Source organism: Saccopteryx bilineata, chromosome 9 (assembly GCF_036850765.1).
Source record: "Saccopteryx bilineata isolate mSacBil1 chromosome 9, mSacBil1_pri_phased_curated, whole genome shotgun sequence".
Lineage (NCBI taxonomy): Eukaryota > Metazoa > Chordata > Mammalia > Chiroptera > Emballonuridae > Saccopteryx > Saccopteryx bilineata.
In genome coordinates, this window is record NC_089498.1 from 64,712,895 (window position 1) to 64,734,183 (window position 21,289).

General features: G+C 37.4%; 1 protein-coding gene across 5 annotated transcripts in view; it reads right to left on the minus strand.

The window, feature by feature from the left end:
* Nucleotides 1-354: 354 nt before the first annotated feature.
* JMJD1C (jumonji domain containing 1C) overlaps nt 355-21,289 on the minus strand; it is a 330,412-nt gene continuing 309,477 nt past the window's right edge. For all 5 annotated transcript variants that reach the window (XM_066242552.1, XM_066242551.1, XM_066242554.1 and 2 more), the window contains 4 exons: nt 19,153-19,292; nt 17,034-17,210; nt 1,644-1,775; nt 355-1,230 (listed from right to left, as the gene is read on the minus strand). In XM_066242552.1, the coding sequence (XP_066098649.1) occupies nt 1,141-1,230; nt 1,644-1,775; nt 17,034-17,210; nt 19,153-19,292 (539 nt within the window). In that variant the 3' untranslated portion in view covers nt 355-1,140. The remainder of the gene's footprint in view (nt 1,231-1,643; nt 1,776-17,033; nt 17,211-19,152; nt 19,293-21,289) is intronic.

A 21,289-nucleotide genomic window follows, 5' to 3' on the forward strand; every position in this document is an offset into this window, starting at 1 on the left:
CCCCGACATTGGCAGCTATGTCTGCTGTGAAGACTTATTTGAAATTGCATACTTTCATAATCATAGCTTTTAAAATTCATGTATGGGATCCTTTTTCAATTAAACGTGTTCATAAATAACAGATGATGGAGTTACTTGTATTCCTTTCTTTTCAGTACGGCGAACAGGACAAGGAAGCTGAGACTTACCTGTTATGGTCCATAAAGTCTGAAGAAAGCTGAAAAAAGCTTTACAAGCATAAAAGACACGGAGGAAATGTTTCAGAAAAGAATATAATCACAGGAAAATGCTGGTAGTCACCTTGATGATGAAGAAGCAAGCCAATTTTTGATAAAGTCCTTTTAATGGAAAATGTAAAACCCTTTTCAACTTCAATGTACAAAGCCATATGTAACACTTGCACTTAACAAATAAAAGCAAGCCAATGTTTTAAAAAAATACATCATTAAATGTATATATGTATATATTTACATAGCATATTAAGTTTAATATTTAGCTTTAAAAGTTCACATAAATTTTACCAAAATGAGACAATTTTAAATAAATTACACCTTTTGAAAATGTTTAATTGTACAGTCAATAGCTTCAACAAAATATTGAAGTGTCTGTATTTAGTATCTGCTTTATATACTTTCTATTTTACAATTTTTACAATTATTTGGCAGTAATTTTCTGATTATGACATGAACGCTGTGCGACTCAGCAATCCCCAATGCAGGCAACAGCTGGTGGTTGTGTCCTATTCTCACAGTAACTGTCTCAACGTAGTGAAAAATATCAGTTATTTTAGTAAACTGTACAAGGTCACATTTACACTCGATCAACAATATAGCATAGAATTTTGTACTTTTTTTCCAAAAATAAATACATCATTTAAATCTGGCCTTTTCACAAACATCATTTACATTATAATACAAAAGCAGCTATGCAGTACTGCTTTTTAAATGTAGCTTGTTTTAATAACTACCATTGATTCATAGGAGCTGTGACTTATGCTATACTGCTGTGGTGTCAGTAACAAGCAATTACTACAAAGAGAATTTCTTGGCACTGATGGTTTTATGAAGCTTAAGTCAGTGTGCATACATATCGCTCAAGAGGAATCCCGCTTCAGTGGTCTAACCAGAGCAAAATGGACACCTAATTTTCTCCCATATCCTCCGTTTCGTCTGCATGCACTTTCAAAGCTCTCACCATTTCTTTGACTGCATGATACAAGATGTTTTTAACCTGAAAGAGATGTTGACATTTACACTCACTTCAGCTGGAGATACACAAATGAAAACTGCTCTACTTTAAAAAAAATTTTAATAGAAAGCCAAACCAAGAAAAATAAATCTCCCATTCAAGTATTAACCTGGCCCAACCCTACTTATCTTCCGAGACCAGAAGAGATCAAGCATGTTTAGGGTGGTATGGCCATAGAAAAGAAAAATAAATGTCAAAGTAAAAAAATGTTAAACCAAAAGTTAAAATAAGAGCCACTAAAAGTTATATAATTAAGTATGAATTGGTGTTACTTTTTGGTTGTTATCCTAATGTGACAAACTTGGACACGACTGCCTAAGCTGTCACTACGCACGTGCCGTATTTCTTAATATAAAAAAGCCTGCAGAAAAGGAAAGAGAAAACTCATTTCTTACCTGTAGTTTATCATCGTAATTGATTTCATCCTTCAAAAGTCTCAGTTCCTGTGTTAAATGAAATGACTGTACAAGATGTTCTGGAGACACAAAATCTTCGGTTACCTGTATACAGCTGTGAAAGTTCTGCACCTATTCTCAAAACAAAAACAGGAAATACAAAATTTAGGGGATGAGGACAAAAAAAAGCAAAGGTGCCTATTAAGAGACAATTCACTAGAGACCTTACTTTCTCCAAAACATCAAATCTATTTCAAAGCAGAATACCATACTTTATGAGCAAGTTATATCACTGAAAAGCTTCAGGTAAAGCAACTTTGTAAATGGAACATTTTTTAGATTTTATTAATTCATTTTTAGAGAGAGAGAGAAAGAGAGAGAGAGAGAGAGAGAAGGGAGGCAGAGCAGGAAGCATAATTCCCATATGTGCCTTGACTAGGCAAGCCTGGGGTTCCCAACCAGTGACCTCAGCATTCAGGTTGACACTTTACCTACTGCGCCACCCACAGGTCAGGTGTAAACAAAACATTTTTAAATGAAAAGTTTCCAGGAATCCTTCAGAGAGGCTGATAATCAGATCCTAACTCATCAATTTTGTTAAGGTAGATTTTCTTTTTGGTGTTACTTAAAAAACAAAAGAAAAAACCAAACCAAAACAAACTAACTGAGAAGTAATTTGTTTTACCAATCAGTGCAATCAATCCGGATGTTTGTTGTTGCTCCTTTGGATTTTGGCCTTTTGGCCACTTCACTGTTAAATTTTAGACCAGAGAGTAGATTAAAAAAAAGGAAATGAAACTTAGTTGATTTGTGAGGAACTGGGATGGAAACTGTAGTTCCAGACAGAGCTACTGACCACAAGAGTTTAAAATTATGCTAGGATTTTGTTTGTTTTCTTTCAAATCAAAGACATTTTTCTTTCTTCTTCTTAAAATTTTCTTTAAAAAATTAAATTTAATAGGGTGACATTGACCAATAAGAGTATATAGGTTTCAGGCAAACAACAAAGATACTTTTCAATGTCCTGTGGCATCCATACTTTTCAGTTGTTGCCTCCTCTCTAGACTGAATGGTTTTCACAGGAAGCTGATAAATGTCTTCTGTTATTTGCTCAACATGTACAAACTGACTGCACACATTTTACAGAACTCCTTTCTATTAATAATGATCAGCATGACAGAGAAAGGACCAAGCGGACCCAATCTCAATTTTGTGATGTTTCTAGATTGTCTTCTAGTGATATTAAAAGATATAAAATTCCTGGGAAAGGAGAAATAAAAACTAAGCCCTTAAATTTATTCCAATTCTTTTAAAGTATAAAAATAAATTTAATTGGGAGGAATGAGAAAAGGAAGAGACTGGGGAAAATTCAACATAAATCAGTCAGCAGGCACCTAGCCCCTATGATACCCCCTGTCTAAAAGATGCTTTCCAGTCCTGCATCAACTCAAGCATATTAGCCTAGTCTTCAATTGTCCTGTCTCTGTCTTTCAATTATTTAAACATGCCCAGGGAATTAAGTTCTTTAAAAGTTCGAGGATGTACATTTTTAGCACATCTAGTGCTATTGTTTTTATAATTTCTCTCTTCTTTGGTATTGCAGTTTGGTTTATACATCACTTTCCTTTAGATCTGTATGCACATTTAGACAGTCGACTTAGAAGCCTGTGTCTGGTAAGTCCAACACTTGGGCTCCCTTAGAGACAGCGTCTTTACACACTGTCCCCCCCGCAAATGGGCCATACTTTTTTCTCTTTCTGTGTATGCTACTTAACTTTTTTTTTGAAAACTGGACATCTGAACATTATGAAATGGTAACTGGAAATCTGATTCTCCCCCTGTCTCAGGCTTTGCTGCTGTTGATTGCTGAGGGCTACAGCCATCCATTTGTTCTGTGACTTTTCCAAACTAGATATTTTCACAAAGACTGTATTTCCTGTTGGGTGTGATAACTGAAGTCTGTTCTGTTATCACAGTGGTCTGCCAGTGACCTGCCAGTGATATCCTTAAACACTAAAAACCAACTGCCCTTTTTCTTCATTAACAAGTCCCCTAGTTGAGTTCTGAAAAAGTTGATTTTGTCAGTCTTTCCCAGTTTATGGTTCCCTTAAAATCACTTTTCGAACAGTGACTTTTATTAGTGCTTATAAGATTCTATGTTTCTTAATAACCTCAATCTCATTTATTTTGCTTCAAGACTTAAGAGTTAGTTTGAAGAGGCAAGGTTTAGTTTTAAAGTGGAACACATCTGAACTTCCCATTTCACTTAACTCTTTCTTTAGCCATCTTTGGAGTCATTTATGTGTCACTTCCTTGATAGACTGTCTCATTCATATTCGTCTTAAAGGATCAGTTGTAATCAGAAACAGATGTTAAGAAAATATAACTTTTCTGTTCATAGTAGGAAGATTATTATCTTGACGACACTGTGATTGTCATATATACACAGAGACTTGTGAAGAGTTAAGAAGAAAAAGATTTTGCCAAGTACTTTTAATCATACTGAATGACCTAACACAATCACTTAAAAGCTGATGCTAAGAATTCATCTTAACACCCCAGCACAGACTGAACCCTGTTTCTTAAGTTTGGCTACTCAAAGGGCTTGCTGATGACAAAAACAAAGAACAGAATGCAGCTTCTTTCCTAACACTGCTGGTCCCTGTCATGCAGTGTCATTATGATGGAAACAGTTCTTTTCTAAGTATCTTGGGTTTGCAAGGCCATCCTATTTGTGTGATTTTCAAAGTGTGGTTCCAGGAGAAAACATCAGTATCCCCTGAGAACTTAGAAATGTGTATTTCAGGTCCCTCTTCAGACCCACTGAGTCAGAAGTTCTGGGGTTGGTGTCCAGCAATCTGCTTTATTGAGACCTCTAGGAATTCTGATGTATGCTAAACTGTGAGAATTAAACTGAACTGTAAGTAAGTAGTACTGACTTCGAGTTTGGGATTAGGTTAAGGACTGGCCATAGCCACTGAAGTGTTGGAGTCATCAATTAAAAGTTGTCAGGACCGCACTGGCTGGATGGCTCAGTGGTAGAGCGTCGGCCTGGCGTGCAGGGTTCGATTCCCGGCCAGGGCACACAGGAGAAGCGCCCATCTGCTTCTCCACCCCTCCCCTTCTCCTTCCTCTCTGTCTCTCTCTTCCCCTCCCACAGCCAAGGCTCCATTGGAGCAAAGATGGCCTGGGTGCTGGGGATGGCTCCTCGGCCTCTGCCCCAGGCGCTAGAGTGGCTCTGGTTGCAACAGAGCGACGCCCCGGAGGGGCAGAGCATTGCCCCCTGGTGGGCGTGCCGGTTGGATCCTGGTTGGGCGCATGTGGGGGCCTGTCTGACTGTCTCTCCCCGTTTCTGGCTTCAGAAAAATACAGAGAGAGAGAAAAAAAAAGTTGTCAGGACCGCCTGACCAGGCAGTAGCATAGTGGATAGAGCATTGGACTGAGATGCAGAGGACCCAGGTTCAAGACCCCGAGGTCACCAGCTTGAGTGTGGGCTCATCTGGTTTGAGCAAAGCTCACCAGCTTGGACCTAAGGTTGCTGGCTCAAGCAAGGGGTTACTTGGTCTGCTGAAGGCCCACGGTCAAGGCACATATGAGAAAGCAATCAATGAACTAAGGTCTCGCAACGAAAAACTGATGATTGATGCTTCTTATCTCTCTCCATTCCTGTCTGTCCCTGTCTATCCCTCTCTCTGTCCCTGTTTAAAAAAAAAGTTGTCAAGACCTCTGAGGACTGTATAAATTTATAAATAATAATGCATTCAAATCTGAAATAATATTGTGAACAGAGTTCTTACTTCCTTTTAATTCTCTCTCAAAACCACATTACCACCACTTGGTGAGTCATGGACAACACCTTTTCAATGGAGTACAAATAACTGTGCTGTCAGTATCAAATCACATAAGGAAGGTAGACATTCTTCTTACAGCTAAATATATGCCAAATATGCAGCACAGAAAGTCTTTCCATCTTAGAACATTCATCAATTTAGTGGCAAAGCTTAGAACAAAGTTTGCCAGTCCCGCTCACACATGCTGGCTACCTCAGCCTATTTAAGTATAACACTTTTTTTTTAAGAGAGACAGGAAGGGAGAGAGATGAGAAGCATTAACTCGTAGTTGCGTCACTTTAGTTGTTCATTGATTGCTTATCCTACAAGTCTTGACTGGGGGGTTCAAGCCGAGTCAGTGATCCCTTGATCAAACCAGTGACCTTGGGCTCCAAACCTTGGGATAATGTTAATGATCTCATGCTCCAATCTTGGGGTTTCAAACCTGGGACCTCAGCATCCCAGGTCGATGCCCTATACACTGCACCACCACTGGTTAGGCTTAAGTATAACACCTTTTTATCACAGATGAAATTTGCTCTCTATAATCAAAATAAAATTTCTACTTATCTCAAACCTTGTTTTCTATATGCGTACGTGTACAGTCATAATTGGAAGTTAGATTAATTTTCTGAAGTAGCCAAAGACATAGAGGAAGAGGCCAAAACCTGCATGTGTATACAAGGAGCACAACACACACACACACACACACACACACACACACACACACACACACACACACTATGGAAAGTCATAATTTTGTTTTCAGCTATATTTCTGTAAAAAATATGTTGTGTGAGAACATATTTCCAGACCCTCAGGCCTCATAATATTTAAGTGCATTATCGGGGATGGTAGCGAGCAGTAGGAAAAAAGACACACCCCAGAAATCCCCATACTTGTGAAGCTTATATTCCAATGGCAGTTTAAAAGCCAATCAACAATGGCCTGACCAAGCGGTGGCGCAGTGGATAGAGTACTGGACACAGAGGACCCAGTTTCAAAACCCCGAGGTTCCCACCTTGAGCCCCAGGTCACTGGCTTGAGCAAGAGGTCACTCGCTCTGCTGTAGCCCCTCAGTCAAGGCACATATGAGAAAGCAGTCAATGAACAACTAAGGTGCCAAAACGAAGAACTGATGTTTATCTCCTCTCCCTTCCTGTCTGTCTGTCCCTTTCTGTCCTCTCTGACTCTGTCAAAAAAAATCCAATCAACAGCGAATGTAAATTATGAAGCATGTTAGAAGGCAAATGACAGCAATGTAGAAAAACAATGACAGAAAGTTGGAGGACAAAATCTGCAGTTTTAACTAGGGTATCACTGAGAAGGTGACATTTGATCAAAGCCTTAAAGAATGCAAAGAAGCCAGTCTTAACAGATATCTGGGAGGAAAAGAACTTCAGGGAAAGCCCTGGCTGGGTAGTCCAGATACACCAAGGTTGTGCGTTTGATCCTTCATCAAGAAACATACAAAAATCAACCAATGAATGTACAAATTAGTGGAAGAACAAATCAATGTTTCTCTTCTTTAAATTAATAAAGAAATTAAAAAAAATTTTTAGGCAAAAGAATATGTAAGTACAGTGGCCTTGGAGTGGGAACATGCTTGGTGTATGTGAAAAGCACAGACAGCACAAGGTGGCACAAGAGGAGGGGGAGGAAAGCAGGGGGAGGGGCAGGCAGTGAGGGTGTGCGTGTGCGAGTGCCTGTGTGTGCACGCACAAGGACACAAGTACGAATTGTTTAGGGTCCTGTGAGGCTTTGAGCAAAGTGATATGTGAACTAAAGTTTTTAACAGGATAACCCTTGCCTCTTTTGAGAGAAAATGGTTTTTCTCCTCTCACCCTCCAAGAAAGGAGAAGCAGCAGAGAGACGTACATGTACGAAATCTCTCACCAGGGAGAGTGAGAGTTGCCTCTGGAGGAGAGATGTGGGGGCAAAGGTGAGAAAAAGATTAAATTTTCACTGTGAACTCTTTTTTAATGTTTGAATTAAAAAAAGAACAATCTTTTTCAACAAGCAGTACTGGAACAACTGAATGTCCATATGCAAAAAAATTGAACCTTGACCCGTAATTTGCACTGTATACAAAAATTAATTGAAAATAGACTAGACCTAAATGTAAGAATAACTATAAAACCTTTAAAAGAAAATGAAAAGAAACTGATAACAAAACAAAAAGGCAGACAACCAAATGGGAGATGATATTCACAAACAACAGCTCCAATAAAGGTTTAATATCCATAATATAGAAAGAACTCATAAAGCTCAGCAATAAACAAATGAACAACTCAATTAAAAAATGGGGAGGACTGGAACAGACACTTCTCTCCCAAAAAGACATACAAATGGCCAACAGACATATGAAAAGATGCTCATCCTCACCAGCTATTAGAGAAATATAAATCAAAACTACCATGAGATATAACTTCACACCTGTTAGATTGGCTGTTATCAACAAGACAGGTAATCAAGTGTTAGAGAGGCTGTGGAGAAAAAGGAACCCTCATTCACTGCTGGTGGGAATGTAAACTGGTACAGCCATTATAGAAACAGTATGGTGGTTCCTCCAAAAATTAAGAATAGAATTACCATACGACCGAGGAATCCCTCTACTGGGTATCTACCCCAAAACTTTGAAAACAGTGGTACGTAAAGACACATAAACCCCACGTTTATAGCATTATCCACGGTGGCCAAATCATAGAAACAACTGAAAGTGTCCATCGATAGAGTAATGGATAAAGATGTGGTACATATATACAATGGAATACTACTCAGCCATAAGAAATAATGATATATTGCCATTTATGACATTATACTGAGTAAAATAAGTAAATCAGAAAAAGCTAAGAACGAAATGATTTCACACATAAGTGAGACATAAAACTCAGATTCACAGACATAAATAAAAGTTATGTCATTACTAGAGGGTTGGGAGTACAGAGAGACAAATGTGCGGTGATGGAAAATGATTTGACTTTGGGTGATGGGCACACAATGCAATCAACAGTTCAAATGTTACTAGAGATGTTGACCTGAAACCTATGTACTCTTATTGATCAATGTCACCCCATTAAATTTCTAAATTAAAAAAAAATATATAAGAGAAAATCTTTGTGATCTGAGCTAGGTAAAAAATTTACAGACACAATAAAAATATTACACATTAAAAAATCAACAAATATCAAAACTTAAAAACCCTTTGGAAGACACTATTAGGATAAATCACACATTGGAAGAATATACTTGGAAAGCGCATAACAGATAAAGAGTTTATGAGTAGAAAAAGAACACTCAAAACTCAGAAGAGCCTGACTTGTGGTGGCGCAGTGGATAAAGCGTCAACCTGGAAACACTGAGGTTGCCGGTTCGAAACCCTGGGCTTGCCTGGTCAAGGCGAATATGGGAGTTGATGCTTCCTGCTCCTCCCCCCTTCTCTCTCTCTCTCTCTCTCTCTCTCTCTCTCTCTCTCTCTCTCCTCTCTATAAATGAATAAAAAAAAAAAAAAACTCAGAAGAAAACCCAATTATAAAAATAGGCAAAATATTTGAACACATATTTACCAAAATAGATATAGATGGCAAATAAGTACATGAACAGATATTCAATATATTTAGTTATTAAGAAAATGTAAATTAAAACCACAATGAGATACCAATGCACACTTATTCAAATGCTTAAAACCAAACTGACAAGTAGAGGAAACTTAACTCACATATACTGCTCTGGGGAATAAAAAATGGTACAACCGTATTGGAGAACTGCCCAGCAGTGTCTTATAAGTTAATCACACATTTATCATAGTAACAGGCAAACCCACTACTCAGTATTTACCCAACTGAAATGAAAACCTATGCAAATACAAAATCCTTATGTGAATGTTTATAGTAGCTTTCTTTACTATTGCCCCAAACTGGAAACAACTTAAATGTCTTCAATTGGTGAATAAAAACTAAAACAACACAGTGGTCCATTTATATAACAAACAACTATATTCAGCAATAAAAAGACATAATCACTGATACACACAATATGGATGAAACTCAAATGCATTGTGCTGAATGATTCAAAGGCTAATTATTATGATTCCAGACATGACATTCTTGTACAGGTAGAACTATAGAGACAGAAAACAGGTTAAGTGGTTGTAGGAAAGTCAGATGGGAGGAGAGGTTGACTCAAAAGGTACAGGAGGAAATTTCTTAACTGATGGAAGTGTTCTATATTTTTTATTATTATTTTTTTATTAAATTTAATGCAGTGACATTGATAAATCAGGGTACATATGTTGAGAGAAAATATCTCTAGATTATTTTGACATTTGATAGTGCTGTATACCCCTCCCCCAAAGTTAAATTGTCTTCTGTCACCTTCTATCTGGTTTTCTTTGTGCCCCTCCCCTCCCCTAACCCCTCTCTCCTTCTTCACCCCCTCCCCCCTCCCCCAACCTCCCGCTCCTGTTGCCATCACATTCTTGTTCATGTCTCTGAGTCTCATTTTTATGTCCCTTCTATGTATGGATTCATCTTAGTTTTTTTTTTTTCTGATTTACTTATTTCACTCCGTATAATGTTGTCAAGGTCTATCCATGTTATTGTAAATGATCCGATGTCATCATTTCTTATGGTTGAGTAGTATTCCATAGTATGTATGTACCAAAGCCTTTTAATCCACTCGTCCTCTGACGGACACTTGGGCTGTTTCCAGATCTTCGCTATTGTGAGCAATGCTGCCACAAACATGCGGGTGCATTTCTCCTTTTCGAGCCGTTCTATGGTGTCCTTGGGGTATATTCCTAAAAGTGGGATAGCTGGGTCAAAAGGCAGTTCGATTTTCAGATTTTTGAGGAATCTCCATACTATTTTCCACAGTGGCTGCACCAGTCTGCATTGCCACCAGCAGTGCAGGAGGGTTCCCTTTTCTCCACATCCTCGCCAGCACATATCCTGTGTTGTTTTGTTGATAAGCGCCATTCTGACTGGTGTGAGGAGATAATCTCATTGTGGTTTTAATTTGCATTTCTCTAATGATTAGTGATGTTGAGCATTTTTTCATATGCCTATTGGCCATCTGTATGTCCTCTTTGGAGAAGTGTCTATTCATCTCTTTTGCCCATTTTTGGATTGGGTTGTTTGTCTTCCTGGTGTTGAGTTTTACAAGTTCATTATAAATTTTGGTTATTAACCCCTTATCAGACGTATTGTCAAATATGTTCTCCCATTGTGTATTTTGTCTTTTTATTCTGTTCTTGTTGTCTTTAGCTGTGCAAAAGCTTTTTAGTTTGATATAGTCCCATTTGTTTATCCTGTCTTTTATTTCACTTCCCCGTGGAGATAAATCAGCAAATATAGTGCTCTGAGAGATGTCAGAGAGCTTACTGCCTATGTTTTCTTCTAAGATGCTTATGGTTTCACGGCCTACATTTAAGTCTTTTATCCATTTTGAGTTTATTTTTGTGAGTGGTGTAAGCTGGTGATCTAGTTTCATTTTTTTGCAAGTAGCTGTCCAATTTTCCCAACACCATTTGTTAAAGAGGCTGTCTTTACTCCATTGTATTTCCTTACCTCCTTTGTCAAATATCAGTTGTCCATAGAACTGTGGGTTTATTTCTGGGTTTTCTGTTTTGTTCCATTGATCTATATGTCTGTTCTTATGACAGTACCAGGCTGTTTTGAGTACAACGGCCTTATAGTATAACTTGATATCAGGAAGTGTGATACCTCCCACTTTATTCTTCTTTTTTAAGATTGCTGAGGCTATTCGAGTCCTCTTTTGGTTCCATATAAATTTTTGGAATATGTGTTCTATATCTTTGAAGTATGTCATTGGTATTTTAATTGGTATTGCATTGAATTTATAGATTGCTTTGGGTAATATAGATATTTTAATGATGTTTATTCTTCCTAACCATGAGCACGGTATATGCTTCCACTTGTTTGTATCTTCCTTGATTTCTTTTATCAATGCTTTGTAATTTTCCGAGTACAAGTCTTTAGTCTCCTTAGTGTAGTTTACTCCTAGGTACTTTATTTTTTTGGTTGCAATTGTGAAGGGGATTGTTTCCTTAATTTCTCTTTCTGACTGTTCATTGTTGGTGTATAAAAATGCTTCTGATTTCTGAGTATTCATTTTATATCCTGCCACTTTGCTGAATTCATTTATCAGGTCCAGTAGTTTTTTGACTGAGACTTTAGGGTTTTCTATATACAATATCATATCATCTGCAAATAATAGTTTTACTTCTTCTTTTCCAACTTGAATGCCTTTTATTTCTTCTTCTTGTCTGATTGCTGTGGCTAGGACTTCCAGGACTATGTTAAATAAGAGTGGTGAAAGGGGCACCCCTGCCTTGTTCCTGATCTTAAGGGGATTGCTTTAAATTTTTGCCCATTGAGTATGATGTTGGCTGTGGGTTTCTCATAGATGGCTTTTATCATATTGAGGTATGTTCCCTGTATTCCCACTTTGCTGAGAGTTTTGATCATGAATGGGTGCTGGATTTTATCAAATGCTTTTTCTGCATCTATTGAAATTATCATATGGTTTTTCTCCTTTTTGTTTATGTGATGAATCACATTGATTGATTTACGAATATTGTACCAGCCTTGCCTCCCCAGAATAAATCCCACTTGATCATGTTGTATGATTTTTTCCATATATTGTTGGATCCGGTTTGCTAATATTTTGTTGAGGATTTTAGCATCTATATTCATCAGAGATATTGGCCTATAATTTTCTTTCTTTGTGTTGTCTTTGCCTCGTTTTGGAATCAGAATTATGCTCGCCTCATAAAAGGAGCTTGGAAGTCTTCCTTCCTCTTGAATTTTTTGAAATAGTTTGAGAAGGATAGGAGTTAGGTCTTCTTTGAATATTTGGTAGAATTCCGTTGTGAAGCCATCGGGCCCCGGACTTTTCTTTGTTGGGAGTTTTTTGATAACTGTTTCGATCTCATTTGGTGTAATCAGTCTGTTTAGGTTTTCTGATTCTTCCAGATTGATTTTTGGAAGATTGTATGTTTCAAGGAATTTGTCCATTTCATCTAGGTTGTCTAGTTTTTTGGCATACAGTTCTTCATAGTATTTTCTTACAATATTTTGTATTTCTGTTGTGTCAGTTGTTATTTCTCCTCTCTCATTTCTAATTTTATTTATTTGAGTCCTCTCTCTCTTTTTCTTGGTGAGTCTACTTAAAGGTTCATCAATCTTGTTTACCTTTTCAAAGAACCAGCTCCTAGTTTCATTGATCCTCTGTATTGTTTCTTTAGCCTCTATGTCATTTATTTCTGCTCTGATCTTTATTATTTCCTTCCTTCTACTACATTTGGGCTTTACTTGCTGTTCTTTTTCTAATTCTTTTAGATGCAGGGTTAAGTTGTTTATTTAAGCTTTTTCTAGCTTCTGAAAATGTGCCTGTAGTGCTATGAACTTCCCTCTCAGCACTGCTTTCGCTGTGTCCCATAAATTTTGAGTTGTTGTATGCTCATTGTCATTCTTTTCTAGGAATTTTTTTATTTCTTCTTTGATCTCATTCTTAATCCATTCATTATTTACCACCCTGCTATTTAGTTTCCATGTGTTTGAGAATTTTTGAGCTTTTCTGCTGTGATTCATTTCTAGTTTCATGCCCTTGTGATCGGAGAAAGTGCTTGATATGATTTCAGTCTTCTTAAATTTGTTGAGAGCACTTTTGTGCCCTAACATGTGGTCTATCCTAGAGAATGTACCATGAGCGCTTGAAAAGAATGTATATTCTGCTGCTTTAGGGTGAAAGGATCTGAAGATATCTATTAAATTGAGTTGATCTAGTGTTTCCAATAAGTTTGCTGTTTCTTTGTTAATTTTCTTTCTTGAGGATCTATCTAGTGATGTTAGTGGGGTATTGAAATCCCCTACTATTATAGTATTGCTGTGGATCTCGCCCTTTAAATCCATCAAAGTCTGTTTTATATATTTGGGTGCTCCTATATTAGGTGCATAGATATTTATAATAGTTATGTATGGGTCCTGTTTTCTTATCCACGCAGCTACCCTATGTCTTTTGATTGGATCATTTAATCCATTTACATTTAAGGTTATTATTGATATGTAGTTGTTTATTGCCATTTTCTTCTTTAAAGGTGTATTCCTTTTTTTGCTATATTCTTTTCCAACTTTGATCTGTTTACAACAGGCCCCTTAACATTTCTTGCAGCGTTGGTTTGGTAAATTCCTTGAGTTGTTTTTTGTCTGGGAAGCTTTTTATTTCTCCTTCGATTTTAAACGATAGCCTTGCTGGATAAAGTAGTCTTGGTTGTAGGTTCTTGTTCTGCATTACTTTGAATATTTCTTGCCATTCCCTTCTGGCCTCAAGTGTTTCTGTTGAGAAATCGGATGTCATTCTTATGGGGGCTCCTTTGTAGGTCATAACTTTTTTTTCTCTTGCAGCTTTTAATATTTTCTCTTTATCACTTAGCTTTGGTATTTTAATTATGATGTGTCTTGGTGTAGGTTTCTTTGGGTTTCTCTTTAATGGAGTTCTCTGTGCTTCTTGGACTTGTGAGAGTGTCTCTTGCATTAATTTAGGGAAGTTTTCAGTTATGATATGTTTGAACAAAGTCTCTATCCCTTGTTCTTTTTCTTCTTCTTCAGGAACCCCTATGATGTGGATGTTATTGCTCTTCATGTTGTCACAGAGCTCTCTAAGTGTTTCCTCTGACTTTTTGAATCTCTTTTCTCTTTTCTTCTCTGCTTTCATGCCTTCATTCCAGTTGTCCTCCAACTTGCTGATTCGATCCTCAGCTGTATCCATCCTGTTTTTAATTCCTTCCATTGTGGTCTTCATTTCTGATATTGTATTTGTCATTTCTGACTGATTCTTTTTTAATATTTCAATATCCTTTTTTATACTTGCTATTTCTTTATTTAGGTTTTCAAACTGCCCCTCCATTGTTGTTCTAAGATCCCTAAGCATCCTTACAATCATTATTTTGAACTCTGCATCTGGAAGTTTGATTATTTCCATATCACTCAGCTCATCTCTTAAAGGTGTCTCTTGTGGTTTCATTTGGGTTGCACTCCTTTGTCTTCTGATAATGGTGTTTTATTTGTAGAGTTGGTTGAGTCTAGGCTTGGTATTGTCTGCCTCCAGTTTTCAGTTGTGTTATTTCTAGGTCTTCTTGGGTTGGTATCGGCTATTATTTGTAATCCACTTTCGAATTTGGGCAGCTTTGAAGTCTTGATTTTTTTGTTTTCTTAACAGGTGATAGTCTTGTTAACTGATCTCAGCAGGGGGCTTTCTTGAAACTGTAACCAGGAATGCTGTGGGTGTAACCTGAGATGCTGAAGGTCTCTTCCACCAACTAATCTCACTGGGGGCAGGGTTTTTTCTCAGCTTCAGTAGGGGGAGGTGTATCTCAGATCTCCATGGAGACCTGAGTTACTGCCCCTCCTCCCCACTTCTTGTTTTCAGCTGTGTCTTGTTGCGCTGATTGGAGCTGGAGAGATGTCTGGAGATCTCTGATCCGGAAGCACTTCAGCTCTGTTTTGTGAAAGGTTCAGTCCCTCCCCCAGGTATGGCCGCCTCCAGCACGAATGAGTCAGCCTTTTTATTTCGTTTCTTGCATACCTTAGCCCCTCACAGTCTGTCCCTCTCCTTGTCCTTTCCACTTGGGAGATAAGCTGGTCTTTTCAACCCACCTTGCTCCCTGGTCGCCAGGTAAGTGGCTGTGAGCAGTAGTTTCTGCTCTTTTCCTCTGTGAAATCCTCTCTAGGCTCTCAGCCTCCCCCCCCCCCCCCCGCCGTTCCTGTAAGCAGAGGAGATTCAGGCACTCCTTACTAGGATTATTGTGGCTTCCTCTTTGCTCCTTGGTTTTTGAGAGCTGTTCTTGCAGTTCAGTGTTGGTTTTTCATGCTGATTTTTCCTAAATTGATTTGTATTCCAGTTTGGTGTTGAGAGCTGGACGTCTGTGCGTCCGCCTACTCTGCTGCCATCTTCAAAAGCTGTAGTGTTCTATATTTTAATTATGTTACCTATTTATGTCAAAACTTACAGAACTATACACTAAAAAGTATATGCAAAGTGTATCCCCCCAAAAAGAAAAAAAGACAAATAACCATCTAGTTCAACAATTGAAAAAATAGATACTGGATAAGTTGAATGTGTAAGAATTTTTAAGAAAACTTTTATTATCAAAGAATTATTCTTATTTATAGGAAGATTTACTGTACTCCTTTGAGGCCTTTTTCTGTTAAGATACAGTTAGCCATTTTCTGAAGAGAGGCAACAAGACAAAAAAGTTGTGAGGTGAATCCCAATTAAACCTAAATCATAAATGATGCAACATGTCTGAGCTGATCACGTAACTCCATGGGAAAACAAAAAAACAAAACAATTTAACATAAATAATACATCAATTTATTAATATACTTTCCTAGGAAGTTGATGTAGAGAAAAGGATATATGTGCTATCATAAATTTGAGAAAGAAGAATGATAAATCTAACCCTGAAACTCACATCTTAAAAACTAAACAATCATAGCCTGACAAGGTGGTGGTACAGTAGATACAGCATCGGCCTGGGATGCTGAGGACCCAGGTTCAAAACCCCAAGGTCACCGGCTTGAATACAGGCTCATCTGGCTTAAGCAGGGGGTCACTGGCTTTGCTGAACCTCCTCATCAAGACATATATCAGAAAGCAATCAATGAACAACTAAGAAGCAGCGATGAAGAACTGATGCTTCTCATCTCTCTCCCTTCCTGTCTGTCCTTATCTGTCTCTCTCACAAAAAACAAACAAATGAACAAACAAACAAAAGAAAACCCCACATGATTACATTAATTTTTGCAGGAAAAGAATTTGACAAACTTTAACATCCACTCACAGTAAAAACTCTCAGCAAACCAAGAATAAAAGGAAACTTCTTCAACTTGGTAAAAGACAGCTATAAAATAAATTCAGCCAATACCATACTCAATGGTGAAAGATCAAATGCTTTTTTCCTAAGCTTAGGACAAAAATAGTATATCCATTTTCACCATGCAAATGTCCTTCAACTAATGAATGGATAATCAAGCCATGGTATATTCATATAAGAAAATACTACTCAGCAATAAAAGAACAAACTATTGATACAATTTGAATGAATCTTGAAGACCTTATGTTAAGTGAAAATAAAAAAAGCTGATTTCAAATGTTTACATACTGCATTATTCCATTTATTTGACATTCTCATAAAGACAAAAGTACTGGAAGACAGATCAGATGCTGCCATGGGCTGCAAGTGACAGAAGGAAGACTGCAAAGGTGGAGCAACTGTTGTTTTATTGAGATGACAGAACTATTCTGTATGGTGGTGATGAGTCTATACATGTGTTGAAATTCATAGATACATACACCAAAAGAAAAAAGAATCTCTGAGGAATCATTACAAAAAAATTCCTATGTCATAATGAGAAGTTATTCAAGGATCTGCTGTGTCTCTTTTTCCCTCTAAGTCTTAAAAATTAGATTTTAATCCAGTAAATCAGAGACAATAAAAAAAATGGAATATGGTGGACATTTAAGTACGTTACATTACCTGATGAAGTGCTCCTGCTGGTAAGACAATGGCATCACCAAGGAACTGAATAAGAGTACAGGTTCTGACTCCATATTCCTCGAGCAGTCTCTGGCGGAGCTTTTTGTTCACATACCAACTTTGATCACGTATTGGATCATGTTCAGGTAGAATTTCAAGGCCTTGTTCATTTGAAATCTGAAATAAGAGTCAAAATTAAAATATACACCCTAATTTAAGTAAGGGAAATGGTAACTCCTGTTCTGCTAAATTTCACTTTTCTTTACAATAAGTCTTTTGTTCTCAAAATATTAAGGAATGCTTGAGCTTAAGTTAGAGAAAATATTCTACAACAATCTGAAAGGCCAAAGATATCAAAACATTGCACACTGAGATGCTGTTAATTAAGCAAATGATACTCCCTTTTCATCTTCTTCTCCTTCCATTGTGAAGTTTACATCCATTTGGTTTCCTCCTTGTTTCAAAAGTATTATGCAGAAATGAGGAAAAGCTTAATTTAGAAGCTTTTTTCTAGAAGTTAATACCATTCATATGTATGGACTTCATAAGTACTTCTTGATCCTGCTCTTCTTTTAAGGTAGGTACTGTTTAAGATTAATACCTTTATACTACTAACCTTCTAATCCTTAACAAGTCAATGTCGAGGGACCACTTACTAATCAAGTCTGCTTTCAAAAATCATAATTTATTATATTTTAAATTAAAATACTGCTAAGTACTCTGGGATAAGATAGTAGGTACAGGGCTATAGCCCCTTACACTGACCAGAGATCTTAAGTCCATTCAGAAAGAAAATGAAATATTTTAAGAAAAGCAGCAATGATAGTTCCTAAAAGAAATCCCTACAATTATAGAAACTATTTGGGCCCTGGCTGGCTGGCTCAGTGGTAGAGCGTTGATCCGGCATGTGGATGTCCCAGGTCTGATTCCTGGGTCAGGGCACACAGGAGAAGCAACCATCTACTTCAGGGGTCCCCAAACTACGGCCCGCGGGCCGCATGTGGCCCCCTGAGGCCATTTATCCGGCCCCTGCCGCGGAGCATAGTTCCCACTGAAATACTGGTCAGTTTGTTGATTTACATTTACTTGTTCTTTATTTTAAATATTGTATTTGTTCCTGTTTCATCTTTTTTACTTTAAAATAAGATATGTGCAGTGTGAATAGGGATTTGTTCAGTTTTTTTTTATAGTTCAGCCCTCCAAAGTTCTGAGGGACAGTGAACTGGCCCCCTGTGTAAAAAGTTTGGGGACCCCTGATCTACTTACCCCTTCTTCCCTCCCCATTCTCTCTCTCTCTCTCTATTCCCCTCCTGCAGCCATGGCTGAACTGGTTTGAGTGCATTGGCCCCAGGTGCTGAGGATGGCTCTCTGGAGCCTCCACCTCAGGCGTTGAAAATAGCTTGATTGCGAGCATGGCCCCAGATGGGCAGAGCATCGGCCCCAGACGGGTTGCTGGGTGGGTCCTAGTTGGGGCCTATGCGGGAATCTGGCTATCTATCTCCCTTCCTTTTACTTGGAAAAGAAGAAAAAAGAAAAAAAATGAAAAGAAAAATTGAATAAAGGGTTTTAATCAATTATTTCAGATGAATGTTTAACATTCATCCAGAGTGTCTAACAAATACAGGTACAATTACTCAAATATTCAGTCTATTCAAATAAGTATCACAGAGCAATCAGATGTGATAAAGCAGTACCCCTGAGGTCAACAACAAACAACAGCATAGGTCAACACAAAAATAATCAATAATTTAAAAAATAATAAAGATCCTACATTGTTTAGATGTTTCTGAGAAACATTACTTTTTATATCTCATAGTTCTCAATCACTACTTTTCACTAAGGCTAACATCTGACTCATCTACAGATTAGTTCTTCACTGTAAGGGGTTGGGGGAAGAGCACTAGCAACCGAGAAGAAATGGCCATTCAAAATGCTCAACATGAAATGAGCTTTAAAAGGAACAAAGTGAATGGAGCATCTGACTTCTTACAACAAAGAAAATCCCATTCTTTGAAGTAAAAATTATTTCATGGTCTTAATTGAATGCCCAATAAAGTTACATTAAAAATTAGTCCTTGTTCAAGGTGAAGAGATAAACCATTTGCAACCTAAATTATACCTTTTGAAGAAATTCTCGTATCTTATCAACATCTTTTCCAGAATAAATATGCCACAGAGCACCAGGTATTTCACTTGAGTCCTTTAATCGTTTCCTTAAAATGTCATCCAAATCTTCCTCTTCAAATTTCTTGAGTATTCCTGAAATACAAGACAGTATTTTCAACTGGGTCAGTAAAAAGTACCAGCAGAAAGCTAAGTCTCCTAAAATTGATCAAGAGGTAGTGTAGTGCCTGATTGGACTGGGACTCTTAAAAAGGAAATAAACCCAATTATATATCAAAACTGTTTTAACGACAAGAGTAGAGAACATTAACCCTATGTAACTGGGAACAGAGATTTGTTTTCTGCAAACCAAGGAATAGGAGATAAACTCCTTAGTAAGACATGTAAGGATCATAACCTCTACTTTACATCTGAGCAAACAGATTCATTGAGGTGTATGAATTTGTTCATTATGACTAATGAATGGTTGAGCAAAATATCTTCTGGTTCCTGGGTGATCTCACATATTATTGGTTAATCTGTAATCAAATGCAAATGCCCTATGTGCTACCATTTTGAGAAAATGTCAGATCATTCTTCTAAAATGAGTAAAAAACTGTATGTGTAATACATGTATAGACACACATGAGGTCATGTCTATGATCCCACATGCAAGCCAACAACCCTGAGCTCAAGCTAGCAACCTTGGAATTTCAAACCTGGGTCCTCTGCGTCCCAGGCCAACACTCTATCCACTGCACTACTGCCTGGTCAGGTGATAAAAAAAGTTTTTGATATATCTACTTTAAATTTTACTGCTCTATAAATTTTAAAAAAGGAAACACTTTCTTAGGAAGAGAAAGTTTACTTTCTTTAATGAAGAACTCTACATGGAGAAGGCAATCTGAATTACATTTTGAAGGGTAAATACAAGAATTTTCAAGAAAAGAGATAGGAGAGCCATTGTAGATGGAGTAAAAAGCGTGTACTTAAGTAGACCAGTATTTTCTGGTGTGTTTTAGGCATTATTAATTGTAGCTCTAAAGCATTCCTTTATTTGTGACGACTGATTAAAAACTGGCAAAAACTTTAGATAAAAGCCAAAAAATTAATGTTAATATTAACATTTAGAAATTAAAATATTAAGACCAAAAATTATGCTACAAATGAGGAATGGGGGGTATGCAGAAACAAAGATGAGTAAGAAGGTTCCAACATTTAAGGAGATGAAAGAAGGGTAGAGAAAAGCAGGAATAACATCTGTATTGCAGAGTAGGTACAATAGGGGAGGATGTGAATAAAGTATAATGAAGTACAAGAGCGAAAATTAACCCTGTGGCATCACAAGCTCTGAATCTCAACCACAGGCTACAGTCCTATGTTAGAACTGGGACCACAAAGTAAGTGTCACTAACTCTTAAATCCTTGGGCGTGGGGAAGACAAAAAATTGGTATCTATTATAATCAACAACAAAGGGAGCTGAGCAAGAATGTAAATGTACGTTTCCATAGTTTTGGGAGAATTTAGGATAGGCATATTATAAGAAGCTGTCAAACAGGTATACAGAAAAGTTGAGTGAATACTATAATGAAACCCCATGTCCTCAGTACCTAGCCCCTAAACTGTATTCTGGGCTCCAGATGTAGAAACAGTGATCTAAGTGATGGTTGGAAGTCTCATCCACTTCATGGGAAATGCATGTAAAATAGAAAAAATAGAAAATAAAGTCTGTAACTCTACAAAAATCTCGTTACTCCATTAGGAATCAGAAACCAAGGAGTAGTGTCACAGGGGCTAAGGCCAGTATCTGAAGATGACATTGTGATTAACAGTGCCATTTATGAAAGCAATCATTGAATTATCCAGTTATGAGAGCCATAGTGAAAGTAATTTCAGTGGGATGGCAGGTAGTCAACCTGTATTCACTTGAAATGGAAAAGGGTGATGAGATAAAGCAAATAATTTTTTACAACAGTCGGAACAACAGGACGGTGGCCTAAGAAGATAGGTTTTAAGGAGGTTTTCTTTTGAAAAAAAAAAAGGGAATACTAGTCCACACTCTGAAGAAAAGAAGCCAGTGGAGAGTGAAAATTTAAAGGCCTATGTTTGTAAACAAGGGTAAAATAGAACAAAGTTTCAGAAAGAAATCCAG